At 37.9% G+C, this 19618-nt stretch overlaps 1 protein-coding gene across 1 annotated transcript in view; it reads left to right on the top strand.

Annotated features, from left to right (window-relative positions):
* The window catches only part of HMCN1 (hemicentin 1), a 443754-nt gene that overhangs the window by 390565 nt on the left and 33571 nt on the right, over nt 1-19618 (top strand). The window contains exons 86-93 of the mRNA XM_032137046.1: nt 891-972; nt 5229-5498; nt 6065-6235; nt 6369-6539; nt 12683-12853; nt 13350-13520; nt 14219-14389; nt 14569-14739. Coding sequence (XP_031992937.1) covers nt 891-972; nt 5229-5498; nt 6065-6235; nt 6369-6539; nt 12683-12853; nt 13350-13520; nt 14219-14389; nt 14569-14739 — 1378 coding nt within the window. The remainder of the gene's footprint in view (nt 1-890; nt 973-5228; nt 5499-6064; nt 6236-6368; nt 6540-12682; nt 12854-13349; nt 13521-14218; nt 14390-14568; nt 14740-19618) is intronic.

The following is a 19618-nucleotide window of genomic DNA, read 5'->3' as shown; positions in this document are numbered from 1 at the left end:
TCTAATACCAATGTTAATACTAATTTTTTTTCATCATGCAATTTAAGATTCCTAAAACTGTAGTATCTCCAATGCTGAAACTCTTCCAAATTCCATTTCCAGCTGTTGACTAGGAACTTCTGTTTGGATAATACACTGAAACCTCAAATTAAACATCTAAACCAACATTTATTTTTCCTTCTCCCAATATACTACCTGCAAATCAGTTCCCCTTTACTGACTTAATGTTTGTGAAGGAGACCTGAATTCTTCCATTCACAAGACCTTCAGCGAAATCCGTGCCTCTAGTCACCAAATTGAAATTTATTTAGTGCAGTCCTACATAAATTTACACACACAGACACATACATATATGTATATAATGTGACCTAAAATCTGTGATTTATTATTATAAGTAAATTAGTTTTTCACTGTCTTTCCTAAATTTCAAACGCTCTAGACAAAGGTCCAGCTGAATGTAGTTTTAATAATCCCCATTAGAAAGGACTCAGTATTTGTTGATTTGTCCTGATTATTTTAATGCTTTTTAAGATATCTGTAAGTATAGCATTAGTATTTCTCTTTAGTAAGATAATTCCAGATAGATGATCATAAAATAACATAATTTTTGCTTTGGTTTCTTACCAGTTAGTATTCCCGGAGATCAATGATAGGCTATTTTGAGAAAGTTTAGGCTTGGAATTTGTTTTCTCCCTTCCCCCTCCTCTTTCTCTTCCTCCTCCTCCCTCCTTTAAATCTATTTAAGAGGTTAGACATATGTAGGTTTTCTTATTTCCATTAAAATTCCTTCTCAAAAATGAAATTTCAAATAAACTAGCATCATGGTGAAAAAAGTGATTGCCCTGCTCTGTAGGCTCATATTTTTGTAAAAACCCTGCTTATTTCCATAGAATGAAGATGCCGGTGACTATACATGTGTAGCTACCAATGAAGCTGGGGTGGTGGAGCGCAGCATGAGTCTGACTCTGCAAAGTAAGCTGCTTAATGAAACTAATTAAACACTTGATTTAGGAAATATTACCTAATAAAGAGTATTTATTTTCTTTAACTCTATAGCAAGTTCATTAGTGGTAGCTCTCAGAGTATGTCTACTTTAGCTTTCTGCTGCTGATGGAGCAGTTGTCATCAAATATAAAACTGATAAAACACAGATATTTTTCTCTATTTTATCTAACATATAGTACAAGAGTGCAATTGATTGGTGGCAGAGCTTTTTTTTTTTATTATACTTTAAGTTTTAGGGTACATGTGCACAACATGCAGGTTACATATGCATACGTGTGCCATGTTGGTGTGCTGCACACATTAACTCGTCATTTAACATTAGGTATATCTCCAAATGCTATCCCTCCCCCCACCCCACAACAGGCCCTGGTGTGTGATGTTCCCCTTCCTGTGTCTATGTGTTCTCATTGTTCAAATTCCCACCTATGAGTGAGAACATGTGGTGTTTGGTTTTTTGTCCTTGCGATAGTTTGCTGAGAATGATGGTTTCCAGCTTCATCCATGTCCCTACAAAGGACATGAGCTCATCATTTTTTATAGCTGCACAGTATTCCCTGGTGTATATGTGCCACATTTTCTTAATCCAGTCTATCATTGTTGGACATTTGGGTTGGTTCCAAGTCTTGAATACTAGTTGAACCATTGTGGAAGTCAGTGTGGCGATTCCTCAGGGATCTAGAACTAGAAATACCATTTGACCCAGCAATCCCATTACTGGGTATATACCCAAAGGATTATAAATCATGCTGCTATAAAGGTGGCAGAGCTTTTTAATTACAACATATTCAATGGAGTGCCTCTTCTTACAATTCACCACAGTTATTCCAACATGCTTAAAAAGATTGCCATTTATGGCACTTTAAGATATTTATTAAAAATAAAGACTAATGTAAAGGAGCTCAAAAGTGCTCCAGCTTGATGGCTGTAATCTTTCATGAAATAACTAAACGTTCTGGGTGAGATCCTCATGCTCATCAGGCAGCCCTTCAGTAAGAGTCATTGGAAAACAGAGCATCCATAATTGGATAAACATAAAATACTCCAATGGCCCACTGGAGAGTTTACAGAACCACTTAAGGGGCTGACCCAAAGAAAGACAATGTCACTGGGTTGACAATTTAAGCAAGTCAAGTCATTTTGTGACTAGGCTCAGTATTTAATAGGGTGAGTTTACATTTTCTTCATCACTATTGAGAGATGCTCTAGATTAGTTAGCTGTTTGCCAAACTATATAATTCTGTAAGACTCGAATAGATGATAGACATTTAATAAGTATCTAATACAACGTTTCACTAAAGAACATATCTATCAAATGATAACATGGGATGTCATTAGGAAAAAATAGGGCTCTATGTTCAAACAAATCTGAGAAAAAATTAATTCAACAGAGTTCTTTTATTTATTACATATATAAAGAACAGTTACTATGTGCTCAGCCCTCCTTAGGCATACCAAATTTCTTTACTGCAGATTTTCCAGAAATGTTAGTATGTTGATGTGAATTATGGCTCAACAAGGGGAGAATATAATATGCACATTTTCCAAATAAATGTTGAGTGAACCTAGGTAGGACACTACACAATCCACTGACCCAGTTTAAGAAAAGCTACATTAGAGCAGCTCATCTGCACATATTGACAATAAATTCATTTTAGTAAGTGAGGCATATTAAATAGTCAAAAATATAATTTGGTTCAAATTAGGATTAAAATACCAGAAGCGATATTTTTATTTAAAGTGTTCACATTTAATTATTATGTGAATGATGAAATTAATTCAATTGAAGTACGTACATGTGGAATTTTATTGTATTATAGTTTATATGCAATTGGGAATGTTCAAGTATGGTATCTAAATTAAGGTTCTGAGTTTATTTGATAATTTAGCCATTTTAATACGAGCAGACAAGCTTAGTCATGTTGTCACTTAGTGTTGAGGGATAAACCTGAGGTATTTACTTTATGCAGCAACAGTTTATTGAATACATAATGTAATCAGGAAACTTGGAGAGAGATAAAAGCACTGGCCCTGAAAGTTTCTAGAGTGAGGTTAATATAAACATCAGTTAGAAGGCATTGTGTAGGGTGATGAGCATAAGTCAGAGTAATGCTTTATATGACACTTGCTAAGAGAGTCAAACCTCACATGAAGGAATTACTTTTTTAAAATACAACATGTCACGGATACCTTTGCAGAAAAAACTAACATATTAATATCACGACAAAACACATTTTTTTCTGTTTTTGCCTTATTTGTATTCTATTTATTCTAGATACACTTCTCAGTCTAAAATATGCAGGCACCACCTTGAATTATCTGCTATTACCTCTCACTGAACAAATCATTCCACCTTTCAGTTCAATGTCACTAAAACACTGCTCTCATCCCATCATGCTCCTTCACAAGAATGTATATGCTGCCCCCTTTGCTTTCTTATTTAAATGAAAACCTTGCTTATTTTAAGATTTGAACCAATGTTTACAACCCTGTATGCTATTACTCTTCAGGGTGAACCATCCTTTCTATTCTGTTGTCTTGAAAAAGAAAAAGAGCTAACTCCATCTCCATGTTGTGTCTTTCTCTCCAAGTGTTCTCCCCTCTCCTCTCTGTTCAAATAACCTTACCTATTTTTGAAAATCCAGTTCAACTCTCTTCTTCCCAATGAAGTCTGTCATATTCTATCATCTTTCTTGGCACTGTAGACCAATATAGACGTAAACACTCTGCCAGCAGTTGCATGCAGTTCCTTTTACAATCCTTCCAAGGACTTTACTCCAGCCATTGTCATTCACTGTAGACACTGTTAACATCTCCCTCCTTCCTTTTTGGTTACCAGAATACCATTTTTATCCTGATTTTCTTCCTACCTCAGTGATTCGTTCTGAGTATCTTTATAAGCTTGCCTTCTGTCCATCTCTTAAATAATGCTTTTGCAATTGTTTCTGTCTTTGGCCCTCTTCTCATTTTAGACTCTCTTCTGAAACAATCATATTCACTATGAAAGACTCACACATATATATTTCTTGCTCATCTTTATTCTGAGTGCTAGATATGAATATCTCTGTCATGTAGACATCTCTATATGAATGTCTTACAGATACCTCAAGTTCAACAGTCCTAAATGGATGCAAATTATCATTCCTTACCTCCCTATCCACAAATCTTTTCTACCTGTTGTGTGCTATTGCATTGCTCAAATATACCGTATTGTCCAAATCAAAACCCTGTAGTCATGAGTTCTTCCCTTTAACCCATACCAATCTATAACAAAGTTCTATCATTTCTACTTTCTTAATAATTCTTGGATATGTCTTCCTTTTCCTCTCCATTTCCAGTGGCATGCTTTTCTTTGATCTATTATTACTATTGTTTATGCTCCCATATTAGTACACGTTAGTTCTATAGGTATGCTGTAGCACAAGTCTGTCTTATCAGTGGACTATGAGCTCCTTGAGACTAGAAAGAATATCTTTTCTCTATATGCTCTCAGCACTCAGCACAATGCCTGGCAAATAGGCTTTCAGTACATGTTTATTGAATAAATGAATGATGGCCAGTGATAAAAGAATGAGTTAATTAGCCCGGCATGGTGGCAGGTGCCTGTAATCTCAGCTACTCGGGAGGCTGAGGCCGGAGAATTGCTTGAACCCTGGAGGGAGAGGTTGCAGTGAGCCGAGATAGTGCCACTGCACTCCAGCCTGGGTGACAGAGGGAGATTCTGGCTCAAAAAAACAGAGTGAGTTAATGACTCTTTACCTCAAAAATGATCAAAAGAAAAAAAAAGAATATTCACCATATAAAACACAGACGAAAATAACAATAGTAACTAAGAGTACCGCGTGCTTACCTTGTTCAAAACTTGTAGTCACATCCTCTTGTTGATTCTAACAGGAATCCTCTGAAGTAGGCACCATTTTTAAGGACACGGGGCTTAGAGAGGTAGTAAGGAGCAGACACAGAATTTGAATCCAGGAAACATGACTCTAGAGCCCATGCTCCAGGCTAATCTCCTCAGGAATTTTAAATTTTTGACATTTACTAAATAAAAAAGAATTATGAAAATTGTATCAACGGCAATTATAATTTATAATCTTAGCTGGGAAGCAACAGTGTTTTATAAACAAATCAACCACTTTTTTCAAAATAATGTTGCCATATAATACATGATAAAAAAAATTCTATAACTCCATAAAAACTGAGACACTATGTGCTTTTTTCCATAGGTCCTCCTATTATCACTCTTGAGCCAGTGGAAACTGTTATTAATGCTGGTGGCAAAATCATATTGAATTGTCAGGCAACTGGAGAGCCTCAACCAACCATTACATGGTCCCGTCAAGGGCACTCTATTTCCTGGGATGACCGGGTTAACGTATTGTCTAACAACTCATTATATATTGCTGATGCTCAGAAAGAAGATACCTCTGAATTTGAATGTGTTGCTCGAAACTTAATGGGTTCTGTCCTTGTCAGAGTGCCAGTCATAGTCCAGGGTGAGTGTGATAAGAGGAATATTCATAGTAAACAGTACTTGGGGTGACTCAAATCATGGAAATTATTAAGCACTTTAGTCCAAGTCTCCTGTCACCTTAACATACTTTTAGATGATGGGGAGAGGACAAAATCATCAAAATTTACAGATTGAAGGCCCTAAACCAATACAGATTAGAGCTTTAAAATGCCAAGGTTTTAATTTAAAATCCCAAACTAGATTTTTGATTCACAACTAAGTCAAATCTATTCTTAGAAATCAATGTATACGTTTTGCTGTAAAGAATGACTTATGTCCAAAAGGTGAACAGTTTGTAAACTTGTTGGTCTCTAACTCTTCCAGCAGCCACGTGCAAGTGAGTGAGGATTTGATCTGAGAAGAAACTCTGGCTAGCTGAAGTTCTTCTCTCTCTCTTGGATTTTAATTTTACCTTAAAGGAGAGCTTCCATAAGCTATTTCTCAGCAACTATATATTTAGCTCTGTAACCAGTGCATATCTTAAATGAAATCTCCTTTACAATGTTTTATTTGCAAAAGCTTAGACAAAGTACAATGTTTTATTTGCAGTTCATGGTGGATTTTCCCAGTGGTCTGCATGGAGAGCCTGCAGTGTCACCTGTGGAAAAGGCATCCAAAAGAGGAGTCGTCTGTGCAACCAGCCCCTTCCAGCCAATGGTGGGAAGCCCTGCCAAGGTTCAGATTTGGAAATGCGAAACTGTCAAAATAAGCCTTGTCCAGGTACACCTCCTTATTTAACTGATAGGCATGTGTTTAACAGACCTTCATTTCTGTCTTCTACCTATGGATTGCCCCAGTGTGAGTATTCCCAATTGAAATATACCTGATAGTGTAATGGTTCACCTTTGTATAGTGGATGGTAGCTGGTCGGAATGGAGTCCTTGGGAAGAATGCACAAGGAGCTGTGGACGCGGCAACCGAACCAGGACCAGGACTTGCAGTAATCCATCAGCTCAGCATGGTGGGCGGCCATGTGAAGGGAATGCTGCGGAAATAATTATGTGCAACATTAGGCCTTGCCCAGGTGAGAACCCACCAATAATGCTAAGATAAACAGAACTTTTCTATCTTAACTCCTATGAAAGAATTACATTTGCCTTTTCTTCTTCATTGTAAAAAGATATTATGGCCTCTACCCTTGAGAATACGTTCATTCACTATATTCTTAGTTCTCTTTCATGGATAAACTTGTAAAGGTTTGACATTCATTGATGTTAAGCAAAATACCTGCTTTAATTGAACAAGAAGAAAGGATCCAAACTGGAGTGTATTTCTCAATCACATAAAGAAAACGTAAGTATTTACAAGGTCATAAAGTAACATCTAATCCAGCCATCCCTTTCGAGGTGAGAAAAATGAACCCTAGAGAGGTTAAAGTTAAAGACTTGCCAGAAACACACAACTGGTGAGGGGTAAATACTAATCGCTATCATTCACTAAATAGCATACAATAGGAACCATGCTAGGTACTTTATATTGTTAATATTGCATATTGTTATGGATTTTGTGTTTTAGCACTCTTTCCGATTAAAGTGACAAATCAAACTTAAGTCCAAGTAGAAAACTTTTCAGGTATAATTGAATGCAAGGATTTGGACGGTGCTTTTACCAGCATGTTTTCCATCTCTCATCTCTGCTTTCCTCTCTTTGGCTTTATTCGCTATTAAACTCTTTCCATGTGGTGGAAACAATGACTGCTGACAGCTACTGGCTCACAGGGGCCTTATAATCTAAGTGAGGCCTCAGAGAAAAAGAGTTCCCTTGTCTCTCAGAATTCATATCAGTCTCTGGAAAGGAACCCTGTTTGCTTTTGTTTGGGTCACATGCTCACCCCTGAACTCAAGTGAGTCCAGGAGAAGGGTATTTTAGTAGCCATCTTGGGTGAACTGTCTACCTAGTGTAAAGAGAGGCAGAGAAAGAAATCACGCAAAGCAGAGGAGCTGTTCATTTATTCATTCATTCATCCAACAAATATTTACTGAGTGCTTACTTTGTCATCAAGACACTGTTCTAGTTGCTAGAGTTAAAATAATAAACAGTATCTTTCCAGTTTTGATCAGCATACCTAAAAAACTCACAGACTTGAAATGATGGAGTACAACTTGGAGAGATATCTTAGCTGGAATGATCAGAAAAAGAAATACGGACAAACCAAAAAGGGACAGGTATTCACTACATTGGGTATTGCGTCCTATTGTGCAGATGAGGAAAGATTTAGAAAATAATGTGCAGTAATTCACTAAGGATAGGCAGCTAATAAAAAGTGAATCAAAGTTTTTAACTCAGGTTGACCTAATTACCAAGCTTATTTAAATTGCAGGTATCTGGATTTGCAATTCGGAACTTTGATTACATTATAAAAACGAAGTACTGTCCTGACATCTTAAAATAAACGAGAAGCCATTTATTTTAGTCTTAAAGAATTTAAAAGCTGGTTGTAATAACATTAGGTTCTAAATTTAAAAGACCAGGAAATACTTGATTGAGCAATTTTGTGTAATTTGTCATCTATAATAACTATATAATAACTAAATGATATTTGTAAATATCCTAAAATAAAAGCCAGTTTTTTCTCTTCATGTTGAGTAACTATTCACCTGCTACTGTCTGTTTGGTTACTTACTGTTGTTTTGTTCACTATTCTATTGGCTTGTTTTTTTTTTTTTAAAAGGCTTTCTCTAGTTATTTCCCCCAGTCCCTAAACCAATTGAATTTAGCTATTGTTTGAGCATAATGTCGGTGGTGTCCTAGAGCCATTCAATGAAAGCATGTATTTCTTCCCAATAAGAGCATGTATGAAAATTTAGTGATGCCATATTGGTAGGTAAATATCAGCTGTAGTAGGAGTATCTGTACCACAAAAATTAGCAATGCTACAAGTTTTCCTCCTCACCCCTAGAGAGCTGGTTGTTAAATATTTCTCAGCTCACCACTGCAAAATGGGCAGCCAGCCTAAGACAGCCTTTCTCATCCAGGAGGTATGTGAAAATCTCAGGGGCAGAAGATACTTGCCTTTAGTACAATTCATTTCTAACAATGTTGAACTTAAAAAAGAATTGCAAGAAGAGTATAGATAATTTCTATGTAACACTATCTAGGTGAAATTTTCTGTATTTCCTGAAACAAGGACATTCTCTTTCATGAACATAGTACAGCGATCAAAATTGGGAAATTTAACATTGATACTACTATTATCTAATTTCATTATCTAATCTTGTTATCTAATCCACAGGCCATATTCGGATTTTGCCAGTTGTCCCAGTAATATCCTTTATAACTCTTTTTCCCCCATTCCAAGATCCGATCCATGATCACACTTGTGCTTATTTGTTGTGTCCCTTTAGTCTCTTTTAATTGGAAAATTTTCTCAGTCTCTTTTTCTTTCATGAACTTGATATTTTTTAATGTACAAGCCAACTATTTTAGAGAAGACAATTCAATTTGGATTTGTCTAACATTTCCTCAAGATTACATGTAGGTTTTGCATTTTGGCAGGAACACCACAGAAATGATTCTGTGTCCTTCTCCATGCATCATTTCAAAAGGCACATAATGTCAGTTTGTCCGATACTGGTGGTGTTAACTTTCTTCACTTGTTTAAGGTAGTGTCTGTCATTGTATAGTTGCTATTTTTACTTCTATTATTAATAAGTATTTTGTAGGGAAACTTGGAGACTCTACAAACCTTTCACCCACTAGTTTTAGCATCCATTGCTGATTTCTGCTTGAATCAGTTATTACTAACTCCATCATTATCTTTCATATTTATTATTGACATCTGTCAAGAACTTTCTCATTTCTTTACTTTTTGATTTATATCAATAAGGACTCAGGTATTATTCAATGGTTTATCACAGTGGAACCCAACCTTTTTGGCACCAGGAACTGGTTTTGTGGAAGACAGTTTTTCTACAGATCAAGGGTTGGGGGGATGGCTTCAGGATGATTCAAGCACATTACATTTATTGTGGATTTTATATATAATGAAATAATTATACAACTCACCATAATGTAGAATCAGTGGAAGCCCTGAGCTTGTTTTCCTGCAACTAGAAGTTCCTTTCTGGCGTTGATGGGGGACAGTGACAGATCATCAGGCATTAGATTCTCATAAGGAGCACACAACATAGATCCCTCACATGCGCAGTTCACAATAGGGTTCGCACTCCTATGAGAATCTAATGCCACTGCTGATCTGACAGGAGACGGAGTTCGTGGTAATGTTAGCAATGGGGAGTAGCTATAAATACAGATGAAGCTTTGCTCGCTTGCCAAGCAATCCATGGCCCATGGGATTGAGGACCCCTGGTTTATCACACACTGTCATTATTTATCATGATGTTCGCATTATCCTAGAATAGGCTAGTGGAGGCAGGCCTGTCCGGGCTGGCTTCAGTGTTGAGATGTCTTCATGATTCTTTGAGTACTTCCTTACTTTCTGGTACAAATAGTTACTTCAAACTTATTTTGTACTTTCCCTGCCCCAGTTAGAATAGTGTTTTTAAACTGCAAATCTTTTTTAAGCTTGGTGTCTTCGGGGATGGCCTATCCTGACATTTGAGAATCATTGTCATTAAAATACATATATAGCTACAGATTAAAGAATAACCGTTTTTTCAAGTGTCTGTCTGAAAACTGTTGAGAACTTTGAGCAAAGCTCATCATAGCTCCTAGCTTACACTTATGTAGGATTTACTGTGTGTCCTGTACTGTTCCAAGCACTTTTCTTCTACGAACTCATTACTGCTCACCTCAACTCTAATAAATTATCTTTTATTATTTGCATATTGCAGATGATGAAACTAGGCACACAGAAGCCAAGTCACTTGTCAGGATTACATGGCCCGTAAGGGCAGAATAGTTATTCAAGCCCAGAGTGTCTGCCTGGAGACCCGCTCCTAGCATTGTGCTCCTCTACCCTTCCATAATTAAAACTGCAACATAGTGTAATAAATTCAGTTATAATATTTTGCATATTTCTTACCTACTAATCCCTCTGTAGTTTTTTTTAAATATTTTAACTTTCGTTTTAGTTTCAGAGGTACATGTTCAGGTTTGTTGTATAGGTAAACTTATGACTCAGGGGTTTGATTTACAGATTATTTCATCACCTGGGTACTAAGCATAGTATCCAACACTTTATTTTTCTAAACCTCTTCCTCCTTCCACCCTCATCCCTCAAGTAGGCCCCAGTGTTTGTCGTTCCCCTCTTTCTGTCCATGTGTTCTCATTATTTAGCTCCTATTTATAAGTGAGAACATGCGGTATTTGGTTTTCTGTTCCTGAGTTAGTTTGCTAAGGATACTGGCCTCTAGTTCCATCCCTGTTCCTGCAAAGGATGTGAACTCACTCTTTTTTATGGCTGCATAGTATTCCATCGTATGTATGTACCACATTTTCTTTATCCAGTCTAGTTGTGTTTTGGTTGCTTCTGTCTTTACTATTGTAAATAGTGCTTAAAGAACACACGGGTGCATATATCTTTATGTAGAACAATTTATATTGTTCTGGGCATATACCCAATAGTGGGATTGCAGGGTCAAATGGTAGTTGTGTTTTTAGTTCTTGTTTTTTTGCATCATCTAGGTAGCATGATGTTTTATGCCGACTCCAGTTTATATTATCATTCTTCCTTTTTTCTATCATTCCATTCTTATAAAAGAAACACTTGAACTCTACAACATTTTGTATCTTGGAGTCCAGTTCTAGTTAGGATTTTCCATATTGATTAAAAAATAAAAATAAAAAAGTCTTTAGCTGAAAACCTGTATTTATATGTAGTAGAAATGACACAGAAATTAATAAATGTTACCCAGTTGTTGACCCTCCAATTAAAATTGCATCTATATTAAATGGCATTATATTGTAAGAGGTTGGGCTTTTGTTAACCAACAGCCTTGAAAATAAAATGTATTAAAATAATTGGAACTTCAGAATTTTTGAAATCATATAGTCAATATTTGAGGGCTATGAGCATCCACAGCCTGAATTAATACAGAAGTAGTTTTGAATATCTGCCATATATTTAAAGGCTTTCTTCTTTCCTCTGAGGTTTAGCCAAATACTTTTTAGTGCAAATTCTTATTGGCTAAAATAGATTTGTGTGACTATGTTTTTGTCTACAAAGCACAAGGATAATTAGTCAACTCAGTCAGAAACCCGTTAATTATAAGAAACTGTAACATGCATTTAAAAATATTTTTCTAACCAAAGCAGACAAATGATAGTTTCATTACATGGTTTTCAACTTGTTCTGGAGAATATTTACACTCAGCCTTTGAGGCTCTTATTTCTGCTCATATTTTGATTAAACCAGGTGACCAAAAGACATACTTTATGAGCTCCATATCTAGCAAGTTCCCTGAAAACAAAAATATGACCTGGTACTCACTTGTATATAAGGAAAGCAATAATGTTGAATCTTAGCCCATGTACGTGGTAAAACATAAGGTTGTTTCACTCTTGTGGTCCAATGGTGTAATGTGTTAGTTACCAAAAGGAAGCCTTAATATCACTCCTTGGAAACTACTGGTCAGCTTTTTATGTTGTTTAGGAAGCAGGTTAGTATGTTATTCAGAACTTTAATTCATGAACACATGTAATGGAGAAAGTTTTCCAAAGAATTACAGCTGTGCAAATCATCATGTTGTTGAAATATCCAAGTATATATGTAGATATGAAGCTGAATCAGGCTTCAGGATGTGGTCTCACTGTCTAGGGTCCAAATTCTCTTTGTGGAAATATTTGTATTGTCCATAACCACATCTCAATCTGTTATACAGCCTTGTTCCCAAGCTCCCAGTTCTTTTCACTTTCTCCAGAGCAAAGAACACAGACAAATACTTAGCTAAGGGTTTAAACACTCAGACTGTATTTATATATGGTAGTTCGAGTAAATTTAATTTTAATAAAATAGCTCCTTTGGGTGATTTTAAGCATTTATCTTGGCATCAGGTAAGCCTTCTGCATTTCCCTATAGACACAAATTCCTCTGAAAATCTAACCAGAAGGAGAAAGATCATCATTTGTTATGTTTCATTTGGTTCAGTTTCAATTCTCTTAGATTGTGGGCTAATTAGCTCATTACTGAGTTAATTTATTTATATAATTTTGGTTTTAAACAAGCACAGTTCTGTGACTTGAAACTGTCTTTTGGGGTGTTTGCAGTTCATGGAGCATGGAGCGCTTGGCAGTCTTGGGGAACATGCAGTGAAAGTTGTGGGAAAGGTACTCAGACAAGAGCAAGACTTTGTAATAACCCACCACCAGCGTTTGGTGGGTCCTCCTGTGATGGAGCAGAAACACAGATGCAAGTTTGCAATGAAAGACATTGTCCAAGTAAGAGAAATACACTGTTTATACCTTAACAAATTAACATCTACCTATCTTATCTAGGTAGTATGTCAACAAGAATCTGTCCCATTCGGCCGGGTGCGGTGGCTCACGCCTGTAATCCCAGCACTTTGGGAGGTCGAGGTGGGCGGATCACGAGGTCAGGAGATCGAGACCATCCTGGCTAACACAGTGAAACCCCGTCTCTACTAAAAATACAAAAAATTAGCCGGGCGTGGTGGCGGGCGCCTGTAGTCCCAGCTACTCGGGAGGCTGAGGCAGGAGAGTGGTGTGAACCCGGAGACGGAGCTTGCAGTGAGCCGAGATCGCGCCACTGCACTCTGGCCTGGGTGAAAGAGCAAGACTCCGTCTCAAAAAAAAAAAGAATCTGTCCCATTCTAACTGTGCCCACAAGAACATCTCTCAAACTAACAATGCCCCAGAGTGTAACACAATGGTTCCTAGGTAGTAAGAAAGCGTGTACCTTTTTCCCTTATTCCAGTTCATGGCAAGTGGGCGACTTGGGCCAGTTGGAGTGCCTGTTCTGTGTCGTGTGGAGGAGGTGCCAGACAGAGAATAAGGGACTGCTCCGACCCTGTGCCCCAGTATGGAGGAAGGAAATGCCAAGGGAGTGATGTCCAGAGTGATTTTTGCAATAGTGACCCTTGCCCAAGTGAGTGTTGGAAATAGTGAGTCAACATTATATTTTCATAAAGTTTCATTATGACCTTAATTCCTTAAAGTTGCAATATTCTGTTACTTGGTTCTTCAACCTTTGGTTTAGGATGTCAGAATGTTGTAAGGTTGCTGTCGTGTCTGTACAATACCCTAGATGTCTTCGATTCATAGGGGCAGGAGCTGTGTCCTATCTCACTTGCTCTATATAGGACTAGCCCCAGAGTATAAGAATGAGAGCACCCCTGCATGCTAACTCTTCGTGATGCTTACAGTTCTTTTATGAAGGCAAGCAGGCAGCTCTCTGCCTTAATGCAGTCATCAAGCTGGATTTTTAGAGCCTTGCAGCAACTTGATATCTGGAAATCTGAGTTCTATTGTATCTTGAAGTTTACAGCCTCGGCTTATCAAAAGCAGAGACCCTGTCTCATTTATACCCTCCAGCTCCTGGAATATTTTAAGACTCAATAAATGTATGTTAAATTGAATCACACAAGTACAGGAATGTATAGTATACTCAGTTTCTAGTCAAAACCAAAGCTAAACTATCTTCCTTTGGAAGTTGCCTATTTATAGACTTGTATGTTTTGTTTTAGGCGCTGAGAAGAGACTTTTTTATACTTTTTGGATGAATGTCATTGTTGACCACTTCTCATTTTAGGGGCTCTGTTTTCATCTCAGATTATTGTCTTGTAGCCCATGGTAACTGGAGTCCTTGGAGTGGCTGGGGAACATGCAGCCGGACGTGTAATGGAGGGCAGATGCGGCGGTACCGCACATGTGATAACCCTCGTCCCTCCAATGGGGGAAGAGCTTGTGGGGGACCAGACTCCCAGATCCAGAGGTGCAACACTGACATGTGTCCTGGTGAGCCTCTTGATTTCTGGCAGTTGAATAAGTAAAGCATTTCATTTAGTGCTCATTGTAGCAGCCCTATTGCTTCAGACCTTAAAATGAAAGTTGTATAGGCAGGGGCACCCCAAGTGTAGATTTTGAAGATTTTGAAGCCAATTTCTTAACAGTGACCATACCATTCTTGTTCACAGTGGATGGAAGTTGGGGAAGCTGGCATAGTTGGAGCCAGTGCTCTGCCTCCTGTGGAGGAGGTGAAAAGACTCGGAAGCGGCTGTGCGACCATCCTGCGCCAGTTAAAGGTGGCCGTCCCTGTCCCGGAGACACTACTCAGGTGACCAGGTGCAATGTACAAGCATGTCCAGGTAAGCAACTAAATTGGACTTTGGTGGCACATTTAGAGCCTTTGTGCAAATTAGAGAAAATTGCCACAAATTACAAAACAATGCCAACCCTGAGAGGAGGAATTAGAAAAAAAAGTGCTATCTTGCTCCTAATTGGTACAGTTCTATATCAGCTCAGGGTTGGGTTCTAGCCTCTGCTTTCTCCCTTCCAGACTTCCTGGTAAGAGGATATAGTCCTGGCCTTGAAGGAAAAAGGGTGAGGCAGAGTGGGGAAAAATGGGCTGAGACTCCAGACTGAAGGTAAGGTGGGACAGTGGCTAAATATCTAAAGAAAGCTGCAATTGGAGGCTGTTCATCTGTGGATGAGAATTTGAAGGACATGAGTGTGGGAAGTAAAATAAGAATCCGTTCAGTCCGAGGAGAAAGAATAAGAGGAGTTCAATTATAAAGTTCAGCCTGAGTCATGCATCGCATCTAGCAAGTGATGTAAAAATTCAGAAGTCTGTAACTCATGGGCCATAGAGTTTGCTGGGATTCCAAGAAATGTTGGTTAATACTCAATACCTTGTCTCAGCAGGCAGGCTTCTAAAGGTTGTAGGAAGACCAACAATAACAGTTTTATATTGCTGAAGTGTCAAGATATCAATTAGACTTTCCAAAGCTTTAAGGTTTTCTTAGAAATAAAATGTTCCTGAAAAATCAAGATCATTTGACAGAGTGAGAGAGATTTACACTTAAAAATGTATAGGACCTAGACAAGCTAAAGGATGTTGGTAGTCTACTACCATCAACAACTCTTCAACATATTGACTAATTAGCAAGGACTTTGAGGCTCCAACTGAGGCATGGTGTCAGCTTCAGTTGATGCACTTCGTAGCTCAGCCTCTGGTAGTAGCAGGGCCCCAGTGGCCTCAGGAAGTCCAAGTAGGTTGACAGTTTGGGTTGCAGAGTCTGGCAGAGGATTTCAGGGATCCCAGCCAGGTATTCAGAACGAGGAATCTTTTGAGCACTGGGATTCAAGTCCCTCTGCGAGACTAGAGAACCAGGGTCAAAATGTCAGCGATGACCCAGAGAGCTAAGTAAATTAGTGGTCCTAATACTCCCCTTTCTCCCTGCTTAGAACTAAGGATAAGAACCAAAATGGCCTACTGGGCTCTGACTGGCTCTCTACTTTCCTGCATCATCTTGCAGCATGGCTTCCATTACTCTCTACGCTTTCTGCTGCTTTTGCCCTCTCAGATGTGGCAAGCCACTACCCACAAAAGAGTGACACATACTCCTTCCCCTACCCAGAAAGCCCTTCTGCCCTCCCTGGCTTAGTTAAGACTTAAACTTTAAGGTTCTTCATTTTTACTTCCTTCTCAAACTTCCCTAAATAGTAGATAGCAGTGCATTCCAACCTTACATTTATTTGTGGGATTTAGATTGTTTTTCTCCCCAATTCAGACATAAGCTCTATGAAGGCAGGCTTCATGTCTTTTTTTTTTTTTCTCACCACTTTTTTTTTCTTTAATTCTCGGCAAACAAATGAATGTAGTATAGACCATGAAGGCTGAATCAACATGAAAAAATGTTTTCTCTCAGTATTAATAATAAAAGTAGTGTAAATTAAAATGGTAAATTACTTACTGATTTTTCTGAGGCTGAATACAATTGTATTTCTCTCCAATACATAATACAAGCATACCTCAGAGATATTGCAGATTCAGTTCTAGACCACCACAAGGAAGTGAATATTGCAATAGAGCAAGTCACATGAATATTGCAATAGAGCAAGTTATGTTTACACTATTCTGCAGTGCTATTAAGTATCCAATAGCATCATGTCTAAAAAACAATGCACATACCTTAATTTTAAAATACTTTATTGCTGAAAAATGCTAATGATTATCTGAGCCTTCAGCAAGTCAGTCTTCTAGCTGGCAGAGGGTCTTGCCTTGATGTTGACAGCTGCTGACTGATCAGGGTGGTGGATGCGGAAGGTTAGGGTGGCTGTGGCAATTTCTTAAAATAAGACAAGAATGACATCTGCCACATCAATTGATTCTTCCTTTCATGAATGATTTCTCTGTAGTGGACAATGCTGTTTAATAGCACTTTACCCACAGTAAAACTTCCAAAATTTGAGTCAGTCCTCTCAAATCCTGCCACTGCTTTATCAACTAAGTTTATGTAATATTTTAAATCCTTTGTTGTCGTTTTAACAATGTTCACAGCATCTTCATCAGGAGTAGATTCCATATCAAATAACCATTTTCTTTGTTCATCTGTAAGAAGCAACTCCTCATTCATTCAAGTTTTATCATAAGATTGTAGCAATTCAGTCCCATCTTTAGGATATACTTCTAATTCTCTTGCTCTTTTAACCATTTCTGTAGTTACTTCCTCCACTGAAGTCTTGAATCTTCAAAGTCATCTATGATGGGTGGAATCAACTTCCAATATCCTCTTAATGTTGATATTTTGACCTCCTTCCACAGATGTTCTTAATGGCATCTAGAATGATGAATTTTTTCCAGAAGGCTTTCAATTTACTTTGCCCAGATCCATCAAAGGAATCACTATGGTAGCTATAGCCTTAGAAAAATTTTTTTTGTTTGAGACAGAGTCTCATTCTGTCACCCAGGCTCGAATGCAGTGGCGTGATCTCAGCTCACTGCAACCTCTGGCTCCAGGGTTCAAGCGATTCTCTTGTCTCAGCCTCCAAGTGATTACAAGTGCCCACCACCATGCCCAGCTAATTTTTTGTATTTTTTTAGTAGAGACAGGGTTTCATCGTGTTGGCCAGGCTGGTCTTGAACTCCTGTCCTCAAGTGAGCTACCGGCACCTGGCCTAGAAAATGTATTTCTTAAATAATAAGTCCTGAAAGTCAAAATTACTCTTTGATCCATGGCTGCAAAATGCATGCTGTATTAGGCATGAAAACAACATTTATCTCCTTGTACATCTCCATTAGACCTCTGCAGTGAACATTCACATTGTCAATGGGCAGTAATACTTTGAAAGGAATCCTTTTTTTTTTTTTCTTTTCCTGAGCATTAGGTCTCAAAAGTGGGCTTAAAACATTCAGTAAACCATGCTATAAACAGATGTGCTGTCATCCAGGCTTTGTTGTTTCATTTATAGCACAGACGCAGAGTAGATTTAGCACAATTCTTATGGGCCCTAGGATTTTCACAATGAGCATTGACCTCAACTTAAAGTCACCAATTGCACAAGCCCTTAACAAGACAGTCAGCTTGTTCTTTGGAGATTTGAAGCAAAGCACTGATTTTACCTCTCTAGCTATGAAATTCGTGGCCAGCATCTTCCAAGAGAAGGCTGTTTTGTCTACATTGACAATCTGTTGTTTAGTGTAGCCACCTTTATCAATGACTTAGCTACCTCTGAATAATTTGCTCCAGTTTCTACATCAGCATGTGCTGTTCTACCTTGCACTTTTATGTTACTTAAACGGCTTCTATCCTTAAGCCTCTTGTCTTCTGCAGCTTCCTCATCTACCTCAAGCTTCATGGAACTAAAGAGAGTTAGGGCCTTACTCTGGATTGGGCTTTGGCTTAAGGGAACATTGTGGCTGGTTTGATCTTTTATTCAAACCACTCAGACTTTCTCCATATAAAAAATACGTTTGTTTCACTTTCTTATTTGTGTGTTCACTGGAGTAGCACTTTTAATTTTCTTAAAGACTTCTCCCTTTGCATTCACAACGTGGCTAACTCTTTGATGCAAGAGGCCTAGCTTTTGGCCTACATCAATTTTCTACATGCCTGCCTCACTAAGCTTAACCATTTCCAGCTTTTGATTTAAAGTGAGAGACAGGAGACTCTTTCTTTCACTTGAACACTTAGAGATCATTGTAGGGTGAATAATTGGCCTAGTTTCAATATTGTGTCTCAGGGAATAGGGAGGCTCGAGGAGAAGAAGAGAGTCAAGGGAATAACTGGTGGTCGACGGAGCTGTCAGAACACACAAAACATTGATTAAGTTCACTATCTCATATGGGCACGGTTCATGAAACCCCAAAACAATTACAATAGTAACATCCAAGATCACTGAGCACAGAACACCCTAAGAGAGATAATAACAATGAAAAAGTTTGAAATATTGCAAGAATTACCAAAATGTGACACAGGAACACAAAGTGAGCAAAGGCTGTTACAAAAATGGCACCGGTAGACTTTCTCATCACACGGTTGCCACAAGCCTTCAATTTGTAAAAAAAAAAATTAAAAAAAAAAATGCAGTGTCTGCAAAGAGCAACAAAGCAAATTATGATAAAACTAAATGTGCTTGTACATAACAGTATCTGAAATTCCTAGTGATTGCCTTAAAATGTATTAAAAGACATCAGATAATGAATATTTATGAATTTGACTATCAGCTACTTCCCAGTGTGTTGCCCTCTCTTGTCAAAGCATGAAATTCATTTTGAAAAACATTCATTAACCACCTATTTTGTGCTAGTCACCAATAATTTTGTTGAACAATAGAAAGAAGGCATGAAATTAATGTTGAGGCCCTTTTTTAAAAATTTATAGTTGTTTTGCAACCAGATTACCTTAGTATGAATTTTATAGTGGTGGCAAAATCACACTCTCTCAAGTTAAGCATCTTTAAATATATTTGTAATATCAAGAACTTGATAAACCCTCACTCTAAAACCCAAGACTGAACAATGTCCTTAGATAATCCATGTTTACATTGGCAGTGGCCTAGAAGCTGTTTTGTTGATGAAGTCTCTCCTTTTCCTGGATGTTCTCATGAAGAAGGCAATAAATAAAAGAACATAGGGTTTGATGCCAATCAGATCCACATTCAGATCCTCATTCTACCACTTTCTAGCAATGTAATGATGAGAAAATTGCTTAATTTCTACAAACTTATTTTTCTAGTCTGCAA

This window comes from Hylobates moloch, unplaced genomic scaffold (genome assembly GCF_009828535.3).
Source record: "Hylobates moloch isolate HMO894 unplaced genomic scaffold, HMol_V3 SCAFFOLD_18, whole genome shotgun sequence".
Classification (NCBI taxonomy): domain Eukaryota; kingdom Metazoa; phylum Chordata; class Mammalia; order Primates; family Hylobatidae; genus Hylobates; species Hylobates moloch.
The sequence above is the reverse complement of the archived record's forward strand: the minus strand, read 5'-3'. Positions and strand labels throughout refer to the sequence as shown.